Source organism: Aythya marila, assembly GCF_965140915.1.
Source record: "Aythya marila genome assembly, chromosome: 8".
Taxonomy (NCBI): domain Eukaryota; kingdom Metazoa; phylum Chordata; class Aves; order Anseriformes; family Anatidae; genus Aythya; species Aythya marila.
In genome coordinates, this window is record NC_139049.1 from 13,963,151 (window position 1) to 13,982,822 (window position 19,672).

The 19,672-nt window shown below is 35.2% G+C and overlaps 1 protein-coding gene across 2 annotated transcripts in view; it reads left to right on the plus strand.

Moving 5' to 3' along the window:
- The window catches only part of BRINP3 (BMP/retinoic acid inducible neural specific 3), a gene marked incomplete at its 3' end in the record, with an annotated part of 206,172 nt that overhangs the window by 153,659 nt on the left and 32,841 nt on the right, over window positions 1-19,672 (plus strand). For both annotated transcript variants that reach the window (XM_082766539.1, XM_082766540.1), the window contains 2 exons: window positions 1,200-1,436; window positions 12,033-12,255. In XM_082766539.1, the coding sequence (XP_082622665.1) occupies window positions 1,200-1,436; window positions 12,033-12,255 (460 nt within the window). The remainder of the gene's footprint in view (window positions 1-1,199; window positions 1,437-12,032; window positions 12,256-19,672) is intronic.

Consider the following 19,672-nt stretch of genomic DNA (forward strand, 5'->3'; position numbering starts at 1 on the left):
TACCTGTCATGAAGTGTGAAAATGGTTTGCAAAGGGATTTGGGACATAGCATGCTAATTTTTTAAACAATATGGTAGCTACATCTTCCATCCCTTCTCCATGCTAAAGTTTTAGTTGATTGAATTCTGTTTCTTAGGGTTTTATAGCCCTACCCAGCACATCCAGCTAACTGTCTCTTAGCATTCTGAAATCCTGTAGGAGTGTAAACATCTATTTGATAACACCTGATTTGAGCTAATTCCAATGCATGTTGTATTCAGAGGACTTTCTGTGGTGATGGATGAAGTCCCATCCTGCAAAGTCTGCTTAAAGTACTGAAAGATGAAATAGGGGTAAACCACATTATAAATGCATGCACTCAAAAAAAATCAATAACAAAACTGATGTTTATCTGATTTTGCTCAAACTGACACAGTTACTGGTCATAACGAATCATTGTACACATATTTTTGCAATGCCTTGCTGAAAATAGGCCATTATTTATTGATGTTTTACAAAATGAAATATTATTTTAATTTTATTTTCCTAAAATGTCCTACAGTTCAATTTTCTGATTATTCTTAGTTTGTGTCTACAGAATCATGGAGAAATAACCAGAGTAATTTAGACATTTCTGTACTTCAGGCATACCTACTTACGTCAAAGCCAACATGGAAAACAAGTCCAATACAGAATGGAAATGTTTGTCTTCAAACCTCTTTTCTTCTGGTTATACAGCCCCTTTACTCTCACTGTTGTCTTTCAAAGCTGCTTTCCCTCCAGCACTCCCAGAATTTGTATTAGCTGCATAGTATCAGTATTGTAATTCATCTGCATGTTTCCTTACTGAATAGCTTCTACAGCTGAGTTTGTAAAAGAAAAAAGAAATTACACTAGTATACAATGTGAGGAACACAAGTTACTATCTACTGGAATGGATGTTCCATAATGAGACAGGAGTGTAAAGTATATATCTGAAATTAATTCTTAGGTAAGGAAATACATGACATAGTGCAAATGCTTGACATATATGTAAATTGTCCTAAGTAAACGATATAGTTTATTTTTGTAGCTTAGTATTAGCTTATTGTTTGTTTGTTTATTTATTTATTTATTTATTTATTTATTTATTTATTACCATGTTATATAGGTACAGGAAATTGCTTGACTTGAATATACATTTGGGTTTAATAACACAGTACTTACTCTGTTTCCTTCAGGTCTTCAAGTCATCCTCCCTGAGTATCTTCAAGAACATTTTGTCCAGGCAGCTCTGAGCTATATTGCCTGCAATTCAGAGGGGGAGTTCATCTGCAAGGACAATGACTGCTGGTGTCAGTGTGGCCCCAAATTCCCAGAGTGCAACTGTCCCTACATGGACATTCAAGCCATGGAAGAAAATCTGCTACGCATAAGTGAAACTTGGAATGCATACAACAGTGAATTTGAAGAATCTGGTGAGATGTTTTATAAGATTTTTGTCTATTTGGCTCTGCATTATAAATAAGATTTATACGACAGACTACATCTATATCCAGAATGGTTCAGAGATCTAAAGCTAAACATCCTGGATCTCAGTCTTAATTATTAAAACATTCTGATAAACTGCTTTCATCACATCATGTTGAACAGTTTGTGTGATTACATCAGTGTTTAAGCAGGCTATGTTTGAGTATGCATCTCTTACACTTTGTGGAGTCCAGGGCTGTGAGGACTTGGTCCCTACTGGAGCAAGAATTGTGCTGGAGCAGGCAGAAAGCAAATCAAATGGGGAACAAAGTCAGGTTGCATATACTTAACACAGGTATTCTGAATTTTTATTCTGTTGCTGAAACAACTGTCTATTCAATTATTGCTGAAAAAACTGTTTCATTTCACATCCATTTTGCTGTGTTGGGTCAGAGTTGTACTTCCTTTTTATCTCATACCTCTGGAGATGCCAAGAGACAGAGAGCACAGCCTGCCTTTAATTTACCAAATAGTTAATAGTTATCCCATTGTAGTTGATAACTTATATGTTATCTTCATGTGATTTCTGCTTATGCTGGGCCTATCCATTGCCATTGCAGAATGTTTATACCACATCAGTTTTCTCTAAAGCATCAAGGTTTGTTTCATACATCATTTCATCTGTCCTGATCTTCAGAATTTCCTGTCCCTTAGAGAATGAGAACCACAGGTAAAATCAGGTTCTGAACAGCTGTTTTCACTCAGTGGTATCAGTAACATCTGTCTAGCCAGATGGTGGGAAAAGTAAGGAGATCTAAGCAGATCTGGGAAAAATCACCAAGAAAAAAGATAAATGAGGGAGATAAGGAAAAAGCAGAAATCATAGTTTGAAAGGAGTTGTACTGGGGAAAGAGGATGAGTAAGTGGCAGAGAGGGGCAAAATGACTAAGCATTTCAGCAATGGGTGTTTCAGCTCCCTGAAATTCTTGTATACTAATGCACTTAGTATGGGTAACAAACAGGAAGAACTGGAGAGCTGCATGTGGTCACAAGGCTATTATCTCATTGCAGTCACAGAGACGAGGTGGGATAGCTCATATGACTGGAATGCTATCATGGAAAGCTACGCACTTTTAAAAAAAGACAGGACAGGAAGGCAAGGTGGTAGAGTTGCTCTTTACAAGAGAACAGAAGAGAACAGCAAGAGAACAATAGAGCGCAGTTCTCTCACAGGAGAACTGGAATGTGTGGACCTCTGCCCAGGGCTGAACAAAGAGTGAGTTGAGTGCCTATGGGTAAGGATTAAAGGGCAGGCTACCACGGCTGACCCTGTTGTGGGTGTTTGCTACAGGCCACCTGATCAGGAAGTGGAGGTAGATGAAGCCTTCTTCAGACAGCTCCCGGTAGCCTCTCAGTCCCAAGCCCTGGTTCTCGTGGTGGACTTCAACCACCCTGATATCTGCTGGGAAGATCACACAGCCAGGCACACAGGGTCCAGGAGGTTCCTGCAGTGCATTGATGACAACTTTTTTTGGCACAGTTAGTGGAGAAGCCAACAAGGAGGGGTGTGCTGCTGGACCTTGTACTAATGAATGACTAGTTGGAGATGTGAAGGTAGGGGGCAGCCCCTTAGCTGCAGTGACTATGATATGGTAGAGTTCAGGATCTTATGAGGAGGAAACAGGGCAAAATGTAAGATTGTGACCCTGGACTTCAGGAGAGCAAGGTTTAACCTCCTCAGGGATCTACTTTTTACATTTTTACATTCGCTGTTTTGTTGTTAAAGAAATTCAAAAATTTCTAAAGACTCTATATCAGTTACATATTCATCACTTTAACTGTTAGTGAGACTTGATGTCTGCATCTCAGTCTGCTTTTGAAGATCTTAGGTCCTTTTCCAAGCTCCAGTTTTACTCTTGACATGAGAACACCAGAACGTTCTTTCCGGAGAACATTTCTGCCTGGAAATTATATAAAATTAATTATAAAATTTAAAAATATATAATTACTGATTATAAAGCATTAAATTATATTTCATTTTGTGTACATAAAAGCAGCATTTTGTCAATGGCTACTTTAACATCCTTATACATTTCTGGATTCATGATATCATTTACTGCTTTGCAAACTGGAATGAGTGTATTGACTCTACTAAATGACACAGATTTGTTTACCAAAATTTGTCTTGTTTGATCAGGATGAAATCTTATTCAATAACTGAAGAATTTCATTTGATGGTACCTACTTAGCAGCAATTTTAGTTACCTGAAAATAATGATTATACACATACTGGAACCTGTGGAGAATTCTTATGGCAAGATATACAGGGACATCAAATAACTTACAAGTTAGAATAGTTTATTGTCAGACACAAGTAGTCCTGTGTTCAGGACTGAACCATGATTGTCAGGAGGCAAACAGGTAAGAGTTAAATTCTATGCTTTTAAAAAACTTAGAAATTTTATCTTTTTATCTTTTCTCTGTATCTTTTCAGCTATGTGAATACCCAACATGAAAACTTTACCTACATATGCCAATTAGGTTATTGCTAGTAATCACATTAACTAATAAACTGTGAAATATGGTTTATCAGTATCATTAAGCCATATGCCACATGTACATTTAAGCCCTTGAATTATTTTTAATCTAATAAATGTATGAAGCATCATGTCTACATCTCATATGTAGCTTAGGAAATCTCTGTTCTTATTTATAAACAATTTTGCATAAGAAACCTTGTTCAGTGCTTGGGCCTGCACTTTGCTGAAGAAGAGTTGTCATGTGAACATTTGACATATAATGTAGTCATGGTTCATTCAGTCTTCCTCTGTAAATCATATGTCACCACCTCAAATGCCTGTCTAATATTGACACACATAATCTGTAAGCATTTCCAGCAACAGTGATTACTGCGAGATTTTCTGAAGAAAATTAGACCTTCCTTGTGAAAACTTTAAGAACAATAACATACCTGCAATATCTGATTCATGTTAACTATGTGTTCTGAGAACAAAAGTGACTGTTACTAGACAAAATTAATGTTTTAAATAGATATTCTGTAGGTTTGATGAGGGAAGTACATCCTTCAGGCTTTGTCTAATCAATGTAAGTCAGCTTTTGGGATGAGTATGTTATTTTATTGAAATCAATCTAGAATAAAAATAAATTAGCTAGACAAGAATAGGGAAAAGGATGTCTAGATTAAGAATTTGGAATCTGAGTAGGTAAATACAGCATAATCCAGTACACTAACTACTGGCCTATATAGCCTATTGCAAACTGCAGAGGAATAAATGGATTAATTCCATACTTTTACATTTATTATGAGGTTATACGGAACTCCAGATGCACATAAAGTTTAATACAAGTGTATTAACTTCCTAACTTTCCTGCAACCCTAACCCTTCCTTACTTTACATATAACAGAATAATTATCTGAATTCAGAGACAATTTTTTCCCCAGATGAAGACCTATAAAACTTCCTGGGTTCACCTGAGGTCATGCACTTTATCTGTGGACAGAATTTAGCCTAAAGAGGAAGTAAATAGTCTATTTAAAATTGCTTATTTACAGTCAGTGTTATCATTCTTTCTGTCTGTTCAAGATAAAACAGATGAACATATTTTTTAAAGTGAAAAAGGGCAGTTCTTTGGTGCCTAAATCCCATTTAAAATCAATGGGTAGCTAGATTTAGTTTGTATGTTTGAAACTCTCCATCTGAATCTCCAGAAAGAAAGAAAGAAAAAAAAAAGAAAAAGGCAGGAATGCAGGAAGGAAGGAAAGAATAAAAGAAGAAAATATGACTGTTTTCTAGGGCTTACTGCTCTCTTCCAGATTAGCCAGTTTACAATATTACTTTGCCTTTTAAATCATGAGATGCAAAAGAAAAATGTGTGTACATACTTAAAAGTCAAAGGTCCTGTACATTACAATTACAACTGCATAAAGGTGAAAATTTAGTATGACCACTCTGCAGGGCAGGACTATATCTGTTTTCAATGTGTTGCTCTTTTCAGGTTGTCACTTACTCTTGTATCCCTACCTATTTTACTCCTTTTGTTAGGACAATGTCCAGCTCCCCCTCCTACTCCACCTGCTCTGTAAATTTAATCTTTCCCATTCAGGAAAAATGTTTGATCTAAACACTCAACTGCTAATTAGTTTCACACAGTAAAGCGTGTCAGAAGATTACTTAGGAATATTCCCAAATTTTAAAACTACGTAGGACTCTGAAAGCTTTTGGTTACAAGATGTGTGTAATGCTGTTAAGGAACACATAGTCGTTGTACATTGCTGATTCTGAAAGTCCAGAGACTCTTTTTTAGCAAGACTTACCAATGCAAAGAAGCAAATTCTAACAAATAACCCTGTCAACCCCTGTCTGGCAACTTAGCATCTTATAGAAATCATGATACCTGTTCTAAAATGGATGGAAGGCATGAATATCCATCCACACGCTCTGGATTCTGATAGCGGGGTAAGAAAATTATCATGCATTGTCTGTACCAAAGACCAGTCCTGGTGTGGTAGGCTGCTGAGTACCTTTTGAAATCTGGCCACTTCATTCAAATAATTTAAATGGTATCAATTTTCTTTTAAGGTGGTTTGTCCAGTGTCATCTAAAAGAAATGTTAGCACTCCATTTTGTAACTGTGTGATGTTTAACACTAACAATCCCTCCATTTAGTCAGGAGACTCTAATATAATTTTGTTTGCCATCCCAATAAGCCACCAATTTTTCTATTCCCCAGTGCAAGTTCTTTCTAAAACTGCTTTAGCAAAAATATGCATTATGGAATTTCTTTTTATTGCCTCTTGCTATCTTCAAATCAGTCACCTAGCTGACAAGTAAAAAAGGTAATTTTTCCCATCTGCCAAGCTTGCAGATTCACTACATTGTGTATCTCTGAGCCTGGGTTCTGGACTTCTCACTTACTACCAGTAGGAAGGACAACCTAAGATCCAAACAGGGCCCTCAATAACTCATGTGTAAACTACTGTGATAATACTTTAATTTTTTTAAAGGTTTAATTTAGGAATGTCATATCAAACATAGGTATTGCTATACATACATTCTGACCAGAAGAAACTTCTTGCAATTATAATAGAAGACAAGTGCCCAGAGTGACTTTGAGGGTCTGTGTTGGGATTCCAATTCTTAAAAAATAACATTGTGAGCTGCATAGGTTTGATTTTGCATTACAGACAGGCAGTAAATCTAAAGCTCCACACTGCCATTTACAGAGAAAACAATATCCACTTAAAGTTCTCTCTTACTGTGATTCAGTGACAGATTACTACTTTTCCAGTTGCTGTATTTTAACTTATACACATGTAGCATAAGCTACAAAAAATAAACCTGAAATTCAAATGGAAAACTGAAGGATTTCTTCTGTTTATAAAAGCAACAGATTTCATCTTGCTCTCTAATAAGCTTAATTTTTATTGATTCAGGAGAGAGAATGTACCTGTCAAAAGGTCCTTGCAATCTCATCTTACATGGCACACATAAGGCATAACTGCACAGGTCATTTTGGTAGCACAGTTTGCCTTTCTGTTGACCAGAATAGACCAATTGCAATGCAAAGTGAGTCTCATTTGAAATCTTAATTGAAAGACTCCTTGTGGAATGTCTCAAAAGACTCACTGGAAGTTGAAGGTGCTTTTTAATCACAGAGAATAAAGACTTCAATCAATATGGTTCAAACTATTTGCCCCAGAGCACTAGAGCAGTGGTTTTCTTTAAAACAGCATTCACAGCCTCAGGCTCAAGGCCAAGAAAATTTAGCCTCCTGAGTTCCTAACATAATTATTGTTTTCTCTATTATCTTGCAAAGGTGTTAATTTGCCTCCCAGTAATTAACTTCCCTATGTGGTTGTCAGGAAGTTTAATCGATATACCAAGCTGTCATTCCTTCTGTGACTGATACTCCCCACCTCACCCCTGCAGAGGTGTCACTGTTCTAATAAAATGAACAGGTGGGATGTGTAGATTTTCTTCAGAGAGTCAATATCTAAAATGTTCATCTCTGATTCAAAAAATGAGGCTATGGCCCATTAGGTCCTGTCAGTATAATTGCCTGTATTTCAAACCTAAAAGCATTATATACCTCCTGCTTAAGCAGCACCTGGCAAATCAACCTATTAAAGATTTTCACAGTATTTGCATTCTTAGACACTTAAAATGTTGTGATGATATTGTAATAAGAGGAGGAGCGGAAGAGTTGATCTAATACAATTCTACTTATGTCCACCATGTACAGGACATAATGTAATTCACTTCAAAGCTGGTGACAAACTCACTCCTGGTGGAATTCCGACCTTCTCTGGCATCTTTGGACTTTATTAAGAGGGATGTCACTCCATGGTCTCACTTTTAATGTAGGCAATGCTGTCTATTCTGGTTTGTAGCTTCTTAAATCTTCTTTTGTAACAGTTTAACATTGGTTATTTACTTCAAGGCATTTTCCAAGAACATTTTCAGTTTAACTCATTCGCTTTCCTGAACTATCCTTCTCTGACATATTTACGTGTTTATTTGCTTAAACCAGATTTCAAGGTGTAGGAGTTATCAACATGGCCAAGAATAAGAAAGGTAGCTTCTGGGGATGACAAAGGTTATGCCGAAATCTACACATAAGAATTATGTCCTATGCATTAGGTGCATTTACAGTGCTATAGAATGATAACAGCTAGCACGAGATAGAAATTGGAATGTCCGTGCTGCAGGAATATTTGTATAACAAAAAAACTATTGAAATTATCAAAATGTTCACAAAAAATCCAAAATAACCCATGATTCAAAACAGATACATTTCTTGAGATTATTATTATTATTATTATTATTTTGAGTTTACAATTAATTACAAAGAATGGCCAGTGGAAGGGTAGTGATATGAACAATTTGAAGGGAACAATTATTTAAAATCACACCTGAAAGAATAACAGGACAAAGGAAGGATCCTTTATAAGTTGGGATTTACGGAGACGGCTGTTGGAGTTCATCTTGTGGGTTTCTGCAAAGTGAATTCACAGTCAAAGTCATATTTAGACTGAAATTAAGAAATGAGTCTTTTCTTATTTATATGAAATCTGTGTCTTTTCTGCTCTCAGCAGAGTCTAGGGAAAATTATCTGCTGCCTAGTAAAACCTCAGAATTTCTCCTTGATTTGCAGGATGATATTCTAACTATACTGACACCTTTAACTCTACAATGTTTTCCTTTTTATCTGTGCACCAAGAGGGGTTTGTAACGGGAATATCTAGACTTTCCTGTTCTAGTAAAATTAGTTCCACTGTAACATTTGCATATGGTTCCTAAGAAATTACACATTAATGAAGGACCAAAGGATCTCTGTTCCCCACCAATCTCACCTTCAACTGTGCTAATACTTAGCCCTGTTGTCTCCTCTTTGGAGAGGAGTTTAGAGGCCTAGAGTTTAGAGGATCTATTCCTGCAGCAATCTTCAATTCAAAAATGAAAGCCAAGAGGAAGAACAAACAAACAGAAGCCCCTAGCCCACTACAAGAATAATAAAAATTTGCTTCACTTGAGACTTGCAAAGCAATTAGATTGTACCAGTTCAAACGGCATCTCCAATATTAAATGTTGAGCTTCTCTCCTTCATATGAAGTCCATATTGCCAGAGCAGATACATTTCATTCCTTATCTTTGTCCTTCAGAAAGTTCAAAAAAAAAAATTAATTTACTTCGGAGAAGTAAGTGTTTTAATTATAGGGAAAGCTAAATGATTTATCCTTTAAATGTGGATAAATTGGAAAACTAGAGAAAAGGAAGGGAGGAAGGAAGGGAGGAAGGAAAGAAAAAGTTTACTTTTCCTGTATTTTCTATGAAGAAATAAGGTGGTTTTAAAGCCACAGTCTTATGCTTCCTTCAGTTGGATTAGTTTCAAACATATATTTCTTGGATCACAGCTGCTACTTCCATGACAAATTAAGTAATGTATCACAAACAACTAAAATTCATTGCAACATAAAAACAAATATATGTTAATTTTAGTACTTTGTTTTCTCCAGGCTTTTGAATCACAGTGGTATATTTTAAAAATCATATATCTTTTATAAATCTCTTTAATAATATCTAAACAATATTGAGGCAGCACTTTATTGAACAGCAACCGTATCCAACTGTTAGAAATGTAGGCCCTATTGCTTTTTATTCTCTCAGACTAACAGCTTTGTGGTTTGAGGTATCAATTTGCAGCTGATGCTGGTATTTGACTTGCTGTAATATGTATTGCCCTGGTAACAATTAAAACATTGTTATGGGAAAGTAATTATATTACTATGGTCATATTGTTAAGGAGAAACTTTTTTTTTTTTTTTTTTTCTTCCTCCACATACAGTCCTGTTACGTAAAAGGTGTAATAATGTGTTGGGATTTATGAGATTGTTCCCATCAGAAGTCTCGCTCTTCACATTAAATGCAGCAATCAGTGTGGAATCCAGAGGATACAGTTGCCTTAAGACACAGGCAAATTTATTATTATTATTATTTTTATTACATGCCAACAATTAAATTTGGGGTCTATTGTGCTAAGTGCCCTGTAAAGATATAATAAGGGACAGGCTCTTCTCTGAAGAACTGGCTATCTAAACAGAAAAGACTGTTGAGACGTAGAAAGCATAAAGTGTTATCTACAAAATATTATGAAATACTGAGTCAATTCTTCTGAAGAAAAACAATCCTTCAATAATTACAAGAATGTAATAGTTTAATCATCTCTCAATGGTAGGAGTTCATGTTGTAGTTTCACAGATCATGAAATGTGTCTGTTTAAGATATGAGCACATTATCTTTCCTTTCCTTTCCTTTCCTTTCCTTTCCTTTCCTTTCCTTTCCTTTCCTTTCCTTTCCTTTCCTTTCCTTTCCTTTCCTTTCCTTTCCTTTCCTTTCCTTTCCTTTCCTTTCCTTTCCTTTCCTTTCCTTTCCTTTCCTTTCCTTTCCTTTCCTTTCCTTTCCTTTCCTTTCCTTTCCTTTCCTTTCCTTTCCTTTCTTTCTTTTTTTTTTTTTTTTTTTTTTCAGAAGGCACTATGTAACCATGCTCATTTTATCTCTGTCTCTCTTTTACCTGCATTGTGGTGGTGCTCATTAGAATGATCATACAGGGCACAGGGATAGTCAAGGATGATGTTTATTACAGGAAGGAAAAGGAGCATTTTCTTGTTGGAATGGTTTTTTGTTGTAAGTTAAAGTCTGTAAACCCTCCTTGTTGCTTCTAAACATTGCATCTGATTAGTTGTTAGCTGTAGAGTTTATTACCATTGTGCAGAGGACAGTGCTTCTTAAATAAATTAATACATAAATATGGAAACTGAAAAGTCATATTCTGAATACATTCTCTGAGATTTTTATTTTTATTTTTGGTCATCATGACACTGAGTTTAAGTAAATATACCAGTGTCTCAGAAGAACAGAAGAGAAATGAGAAGTTAGTGATTAGAACAGGTATTCAGGAAAGCAGCTTTTGGATCTGATCCTACCTGGGTGTATTAGTACACTCCTCTGAAGTCAGTAGAGCTTAGCTGATTTATACAAACTGCAGATCAGAGCTTTGCCGAAGGACATACTTTGAAACAGTTCAGTTAACCCTATTTATTTATTGTATTTATTTATTTATTTATTTATTTTGATACTGGTTTCATAAATTTGAAAATACACTCCTCAGGCTTGAAATGCTCTACCAAATCAATGAGACTGTGCCTCTTTCAGACAAACCAAACAACCCTCACTCACAACATCTATGCAAGCCTTGAAGGGAAAAGATATCTGGGATGTGTTGTGCAAGGAGACTACGGTGTAATTGTCACTTTGTCACTTGGGAATAGGTTCTCCCAGAATTACACCAAAAGACAAAGAGCTGCTCATGTGGTAAAGCAGAACTTGTCAAATACTTCTATTAAATCGAATAATTAAGGTAAAAACACATATTTACTCTTTTTGAATACGGGATAAGAACCAATATCTTAGATAAAATTAGGAAAAGGATCAGGAAGAGGTGAAGGGTAAGAGTTAGGGTTCAAATACTTCATAAATGAAACAACTCCTTAAGACCCTTAATTTGCACCCAGAGACAGCAGGGGGGCAGTGGTGCTGACCTCAAGTGGAGAATAGTAGAAGGCTATAAAGAGGAAGGCAAGGCAAGAAAATGAATAACACATTGCTAAGGAGATCACAAATGCATTATTAAAACCAGCTTATTAGATATTAAATCACTCTTTTTGCCCTTGCTTTTCATTTTGTATCTTCCTGAAGACCTTTCAATATCATTTTTCTTCCAATGAATCATAATCCATCACAGAAAAATCTATGCCAAAAAATACGTTTTATTTCATCATGGACCTCTGTCCTTCCGAATATGGAAAATCAACATTTGATGTTTTTGTGCTAGTATTGCCATTAAAAATGTAGTTATCTTTCTACTTTAAAACAGTTAAAAAGTTCAATTCCAAAATTACAAAAGTTCATTTGAAAATTTTTGAAGTTTGAGAACACCAAATAAGAAGTTAATTTTTGCTGCAAAAATAGCTACATAATTAAAGTCTATTAAATTTTACCTCTTTTATTTTATTTTTTTTTTAGACGAATTCAAATTATTTATGAAGAGGCTGCCCATGAATTATTTCTTGAACACATCTACTGTAATGCATTTGTGGACAATGGATTCTAATTTTCAACGTCGCTATGAGCAACTAGAAAACAGCATGAAGCAGCTCTTCCTCAAGGCACAGAAAATTGTTCACAAGCTCTTTGGCCTTAGTAAGAGATGCCATAAACAGCCACTCATCCGCATGCCAAGGCAGAGGTAAGAAAACCTGAGAAACTCATAGTATTGTCTAATGCTACAGTATCCTTAATGACATGGAAGTGGGAATGTACAGTATGCTGTGTATGTACAACATACACATACTGTTCATGCTGTGTATGTTCTACATATGTTCATATTTTTCTGTTCATGCTGTCTTAAATGTGATGGTAAAGATCAAAATAAAACCTGATTTGTATGCTATTGTGTTTTGTCAGGCAATTTAAAAGTATCGTGAGCATACAGATTCATGCCCTGCTTGGTTTACCCCTTTTTTACAGAATTCTATTTTCAGTGGAACTTGGCCAATTGTAACAGTGCCAAATAATTGTATACAGAATACTCAATACCTATTCTGAAGCAAGCATAGCTATTTTAAGAACTTTCCAGGTCATTATACAGTGTATACTACATACTATTGATTTCTTGTCTCATTCGTCAGATATGAATTAGATTTGAAAGGATGCCTAAGGAAAGAAAACGTGTTTTAGCTCTGCTTAAAAACAGAGAGAACCTGAAAGCTACCTAGTCAAATCTATATTAACATAAAGTGGTTATTGTTGATTGCTGATCAAATAACTTTATTGAAATTAGTGGAATGACACAGAATAAATCTGAAATGAATGAGCTTTTAGGGAAATTATTTTTCTGAGCAAAAGCATCATGGATTTATTCCAGTGACTCCTGAATTTAGCACTTATCCCCATCAGTTTTGAAGAAATCTAGTTTAGGTTCAGTATTCCAGAACTGCCAGGGGTACTTTACACTCCCCTTCTTTCAGCTCTGCTGGAGTTCCATCAATTTCCCCTTGCCTTTTGGTAGCACACAGCTAATCCAATCTCTTTTCCTTCCTTCCTTCCTTCCTTCCTTCCTTCCTTCCTTCCTTCCTTCCTTCCTTCCTTCCTTCCTTCAACGTCTTTTTCTTTTTTTTTTTTTTTTTTTCCCCACATCCTGTGATCTGCTAGTTGAAACAAAAATATGTATGTATGTTTGCTTTTTTGGAGTCATTTCATAACTATAAAACATTCCACTAAGAAAGGTTATATAATTACCACAAAAGAAAACTGGAATATGATGACATAATGATGATCAATAGATAGCTCCAAGATCAATGTTAAAGGCAGGTTTGGGAATACTTAGCCAGCGGGATGCGTTTACTAAAAGAGAGCATTTTCAAAAGATGGATTCCATCAGATTATGTGGGAAAATTGCCTTCTGACATCAAGGCTTTTATGCCTGATAAGAAAAAGCTTTAAAGTGAGAAGTGAGAAGGAAAGGCCAAAAGAAACTGATTTAATTTCCAAAACTGGTTAGAAAAACAAACAAACAACAAATAACTCAGAAAGAGATACAGGGATGGATAAAGGATTCAGTCGCGAGGGATGGTAGGAAGAATACAAACAGAGGTCATGACAGAATACTGTTCAGGTACTTCTAGTGATGACAGTATACTTAATGCAAGCACCATGCTGTGTTTGTCTGTAAGGAACAGCTAACAGTTAAGCAGTAAATGAGTAGGAAAAACCTAGGGTATGCAATGGAGAAGCATGAATTATCTCTCAGGCTATAAAGTAGACATTTCAACAGAAAGGGAATTGAATGAAAGAGCAAAGCTAAATACTACTTTTTCTTGAGTTTGAGAGAAGACAGAAGTAAAAGCAAAAAACAGCTTCATGTGCCAATGATATTAAAGACTCCAACAAAAACAAGAAAGAATTTTGTTCAAGAATTTGAACAAAATGTAATAATTTCTAAAGGATTTCAAAACAACTCATTTGGATTAGTGTTTGGGTCCTGCTACAGAGAGTTAAGTGTGAATTGTTTTATGTAAAGAGAGATTATAGAATGACAGAATATCCGAGTTGGAAGGGACCCATAAGGATCATCAAGTCCAACTGCTGGGTCCCCAAAGGACCAGTCAAAAATAAAAAACAGAATTAGAGAGAGTTAAGGGAGGTATAAATACTATTTAAAATTATATTTTTTAGGTACTTGTCTTTTCAGATATAGATTAAAAAGCCTTCAGATTTTAATAAAGATCATGATGCTGGAGGTGAGTAAAACAAAGCAACTGTGGTAATGTTTAATTTTACATTGCATTTCAGAACTCAATAGATGATATATATACAAAAGATTTTTAAATGAACATGTTGAAAGTGAGAGCTGGCTTTCTATTTCATGAAGTTGGGAGTTATGTCCTAAAAGTTTAATTTAATTCATGAAAACTTTCTGTAAGACTGAGTTTTATAGGGATTTATCTATGTAGTCTGCCAGAAATCGTTTTGTCACAGTTGAAGGAGCTCCTACATAGAGTCAAGGTTGTAATTCATTACTGAAAATACCCATCTTTCTGGCCTTAGAATTGTGTTACTGAACATGAAAAATAACATTGCTTGATTTTTATTTTTATTTTATTTTTTTTGCAATGATATTCAATTAATCTGTTAGTCACAACTGCTTTTAACTTTATCCATATTTCCTGAAAATAGCCCCCTAATAATGCTAAAATAATGCTGAAACTAAATTATGTTTATATATTCATTTTCTAATCCTTGAATGAAAATAGCATTGAATCCTCTCTTAGCATCATTGTTCATGGTAGAAGAGGGTCAATTAACTTGCAAGTTAAAGATACATTTGTCTATCTGTTTTTAAAAGACAGTTTGTATTCTTCAACTAGAATAATGTGTAAATAGTTTTCTTTCAGTCTGCACTAGCAATCAGAAGGACTTATTTATTGCAGCACTTTCATATACACATAGGATGGGAACAGGATTACTATTTTTTTTTATTCTGCTCATTACAAAGCTTTTTAAGTTCCGGATATTCTTCACAGATTTAAGCTGTTTTTCATTACCATGAAATGGATCATTATTCCTCTTCCTGAAAGTCATATCATGCCAAGATACATCACAAGTTTATGTATTTGCATTATAAATTGTTACAGCACAGTTCAGCATAACTTTTAAAATTCACCTGAATTAATCAATACACTTCAATAATCATTGAAGTATTTACTGGTTGTCTAAGTTCAAAGAAAAATACCTATTCAAAACCAACAAGGACTACAGAAATTCTACAGAAATCACTGTGTGGATAACCTGTTCTCATGTTGCGTATAGGGGTGATAGAACGATAAAACATTCCAAGAAAGTAAGGGAAAAGAACAAAACCAAAAACAACAAAAAAAGCAAGGTTAAAAGAAATGTACTTGGAAAGAGAAATTTTTGATTTTCTGTGAAAGACTACTACCAGGGTGATCTAATGCCTCCACGAACTTGAGGCTCTGCTGTTTCAAAAGGTTCAAGAGATTATTACTAACATGCTCTCATTGCATTTACGTATCAGCCTTAAAACCTTGAAATATGGTATGCTTATTGTGTTTGCTTTGCCAGAGTCCACCATATGCAGCAATTGTTATTCCACTAGATGGCCAGATCTTGCTGCAGTTTTTATACAGGAAGATTGTTGAAACACTGCTAGTGGCACAATACATTTCGCTTTGCAGGAATCAGTAGGTGGCATAAAATGTGCATTAGAGGGTTCTTGAATCATTGCTAGCAGCTCAATACATTTTGCTCTATAGGAATCAAGGTGTTGTGTAAAACTGTATTTCTGCACTAATGCCATCATGCATTACTTCTGTACTGAGACTATGACGCTTAATTAATAATTGTAAATCTTTGGAAGCAGTTTGCATATGATATCTGTGCTTTAGTATATCTAGCCTGAGAAAAGGAATGACACAACCCTAAAGTTAGTCCAAGCTTTTGACTCTGTTAGTGTCTTTCTCAAATGTGGTGAGGAAGTGTTGTCCTGGGATCTGTGTATCTTTCATCTCATGTTAAGGTCACCTTTGGATTGAATCTCCTCATTTTTCAAAGACAAAACAAATGGAGGAAATAAAGAAGTATCAATGTTACATAATTGGTTTTATATTTTAATAGTCCATATACATCACTCTAGTTCACATATAGCAATGGGCCATATAGCAAACAGCCACCTAAATTGTGGTTATACATTTGTCAGTGTGTTTTGGGGAGTGAAAGTGGGTTTAGTTTCTATTTTGGTTAACACAGCAGTAAGATTTCTTTTAAAATTTAATGACTATATAATGAGAAGCTGAAAATCAAAGGAAGAGATGTGATCTTACCCATGAAATGTTATCAGTGTAACTTCTGACATGAATCAGAGCTGAGGGCAAGCAGGCACTTAAATCTGTCCGAATTAGGGAACTGAGATTATAAAATTGGCAGATTTATGATTAAGAGTGTAAAACAAGTATAAGCTGTGTTGAAGGAGAAAAAGAATCTTCACTTTCCCAACTATAATTTCAATTAGAATTGCAATGATTTTCCATGAGTGGACTTGATACCTAAGCACTACTGAAAGACGTTGAAGACAGGGAGCAGCTTTCATTTCTTCCTTCAGAAGTGCCAGTTTGGCGCTTGGTTTCCTTCTTTTTCTATGTTATTCAAATAGGGTCCTTGGCTAATTTTATTTGAGTGAATGAATGTTGTGCAGGATATTGCTGTATGTATGAACCTTATTTATATGCAGTTTAAAACACTTCATAATGAAGAAGCAACACTCAAGACCAAATTTAACCAGCACAATTTGTGATTAAATAAAGACACAAACAAAAATATGCAAAAAAAAAAAAAAGAACACACACACAAATAAAAAAAATAAAACACAACAACCAGTGGAATAAACTACGTCTTGCTTGGCATGGTAACAAATGCAAATGTGCTGCAAGAAATTGCAGCTGAAGATTATGAGCAACTCATGTAAATAAAACTTTTAATTTTAAAAGACGAAAAATATTGCACAAAAAGCATATAATCTTGAATAAAATGTCAGTTTTTGAATCTTTAAAACTAATGGATGCTTCATATTGTCATACAATGTACAGCAAGGAATTTTGTTATACCAACATTCCAGCCCAGTCATTAACAGAATGGATTTTACAAAACCACGAAAACAAACAAAAACCAAATCTGATTCTGATAGTGCAAGCTGAAGGCAAATATAGAAAAAATTGTTTAATAGCTTGTAAAGAAGATTTTAATTAAAATATTAGAATTCTTATCTCTAAAGGGAAGGCCATTCTCAGTCACCTTACATTTGAAGTATGTCCTTATCTTCATGAAGGACTATTAATATTATATATATATATATATATTTTTTTTTTTAATTATTTTTTTTTTTTAAAGAAACATACTTTGGGAGCTAATGTAGACTTAGCTGCTGTTCATCATTGTAAATGGTGAATGGATGCATCAAACCGAAGAGCTGCAAAAATAGTTGTTTTTTGAAAAGAAAGTTAGTTCTGGAATTTCCCAAAGAATGCACCACAGGAAGGTCTAAAAAAAGATGAGTTATGAATTTGCATTTTTCCATTTCTTCATGAACTTCACAGGGTAAAAAATTCACATGCCCTAAGAGCACAACAGGGCCTGAGTACTCTAAAAACACTTCACAGAAGGTACTTGTGTTTCAGCGTTCTCTACAGCCCATATGCAGAAATAAAAAGAAAAAAAAAAAGAAGCATTTGAGAAATCTGACTTTTCTATAACACCAATAACAAAATCTAATTTTAAACTTCTGAATATGGAGGTTTTGTAACCTGTTTTCGGGAGAATGCTTCAGAATGAAATACACAAAAACCATAATGTTTTTTGCCCTCAAGATGTCACACAGCATTAATTCCTTACTGCCCAAAGTTGGTTATAAGCTACTTTAGATTGCTTTACTGTAAGCATAATTGATTCCGGGCATAGAATTATTAAGGAATAAAATTTTCCACTAAGGAAGCCACAAAGTTCAATACATGGATATTTCACAATACATCACAAATATGTTCTTCCTTTCAAAGCACGTTCGTGGCACTGGATGTAAGGAGAAAGATCTGATTCATCTGATACATCACTTCGCAGACTGGTAAATAGTGATAGGTAAATAATGATTTTAGACAAAAATTGCATTACAGAAAGACAGTGTAAGACGGCAAAAACTCAGTTGTATGGACTGGGTCTAAATATGGTGCTTCTGAAGAAGCAAAATTGAACTACCAATAATATCCCTCTTTTTTTTGGGTGGGGGACATGTTCACCTTTTTATAGAGTACAACTTAGTGACATTTCTAAAAAAAATGTTCTAAGAAAGGACAAAGAGAAATGCACTTAGATTGTACAACATTTTAAATTACCAACAAATACTAGAAAATTAATTGATCCACTTCATTAAGAAGTGGATCAATTCACCTTTGGGAATTGGCAACTTTGAATGTAAGGGAACCCTATCCAGTTAAAATTTGATTTGAGCTAAGACACCATGTAGACATCTGAAAGTTGTATGCCATATAAAAGGAAAGTGATAAGGTGAAAGTATGTGAGATAAAATGAAGGTCAGTTTGACAGTGATTGCTTTAGTAAACTGAATAATAAGTCCACATCTTTCCTCAGAGGAAATAAAGCAATCCAATTTGAGATGATGCCTTTAATTGCATGGGGGATTAGAGTTATTTAAAACTAATGTGACATATAAAAATATGATACACAGGCCTTCATATAATAATTCTGATAGCATGGATATCTAGGATAAAACTTTGTTTATAGATATGTTTTCACACATAACGTAATAGCTGTGCATACAAAAGGGGAAACCACTCAGAAGCTCTCTGCTCTCTGTTTTGGTTTTGTAATGTTGCACTTTATTATCTACTCACATAAGCTATTCTCAATCTCTTGCCATACATGACATTTTTTCAAGCCTTCTGATAACTCCTTTTGTGAATTTTTGATGACTAACAACATTAGAAGAAAATAATCTCATCATCTTATAAATTGCTGTGAAACTAATAGACAGGTTATAGTAATGTCACAGAGCAGCCTTATGCCTGCTTCCATGTTCTGAAATTATGACATGAGCAATATGTGGAATGAATCATGGAATCATTACAGTTAGAAAAGACCTTCAAGATCATCTAGTACAACCATCACCCTACCACCAATATCACCAATGTCACTAAACTATGTCCCTAAGCACCACGTCCAACCTCTCCTTAAACACCCCAAGGAACAGTGACGTCACCACCTCTCTGGGCAACCCATTCTTTCTGAGAAGAAAGACTACTCTTTCTGAGAAGAATGTGTCCTCATTTCTAACCTAAACCTCCCCTGGCGCAACTTGAGGCCAACCCCCAGCTCCCCACAACTCCCTTTCAGGTAGTTGTAGAAAGCAATAAGGTCATCCCTGAGCCTCCTCTTCTCCAGACTATACAACCCCAGTTCTCTCAGCCATTCCTCACAGGACTTGTGTTTCAGGCCCTTCACCAGCTTCGTAGCCCTTCTTTGGTTGCGCTCCAGGGCCTTGATGTTGTTCTTGTACTGAGGGCCCAAAGCCTAACACACTA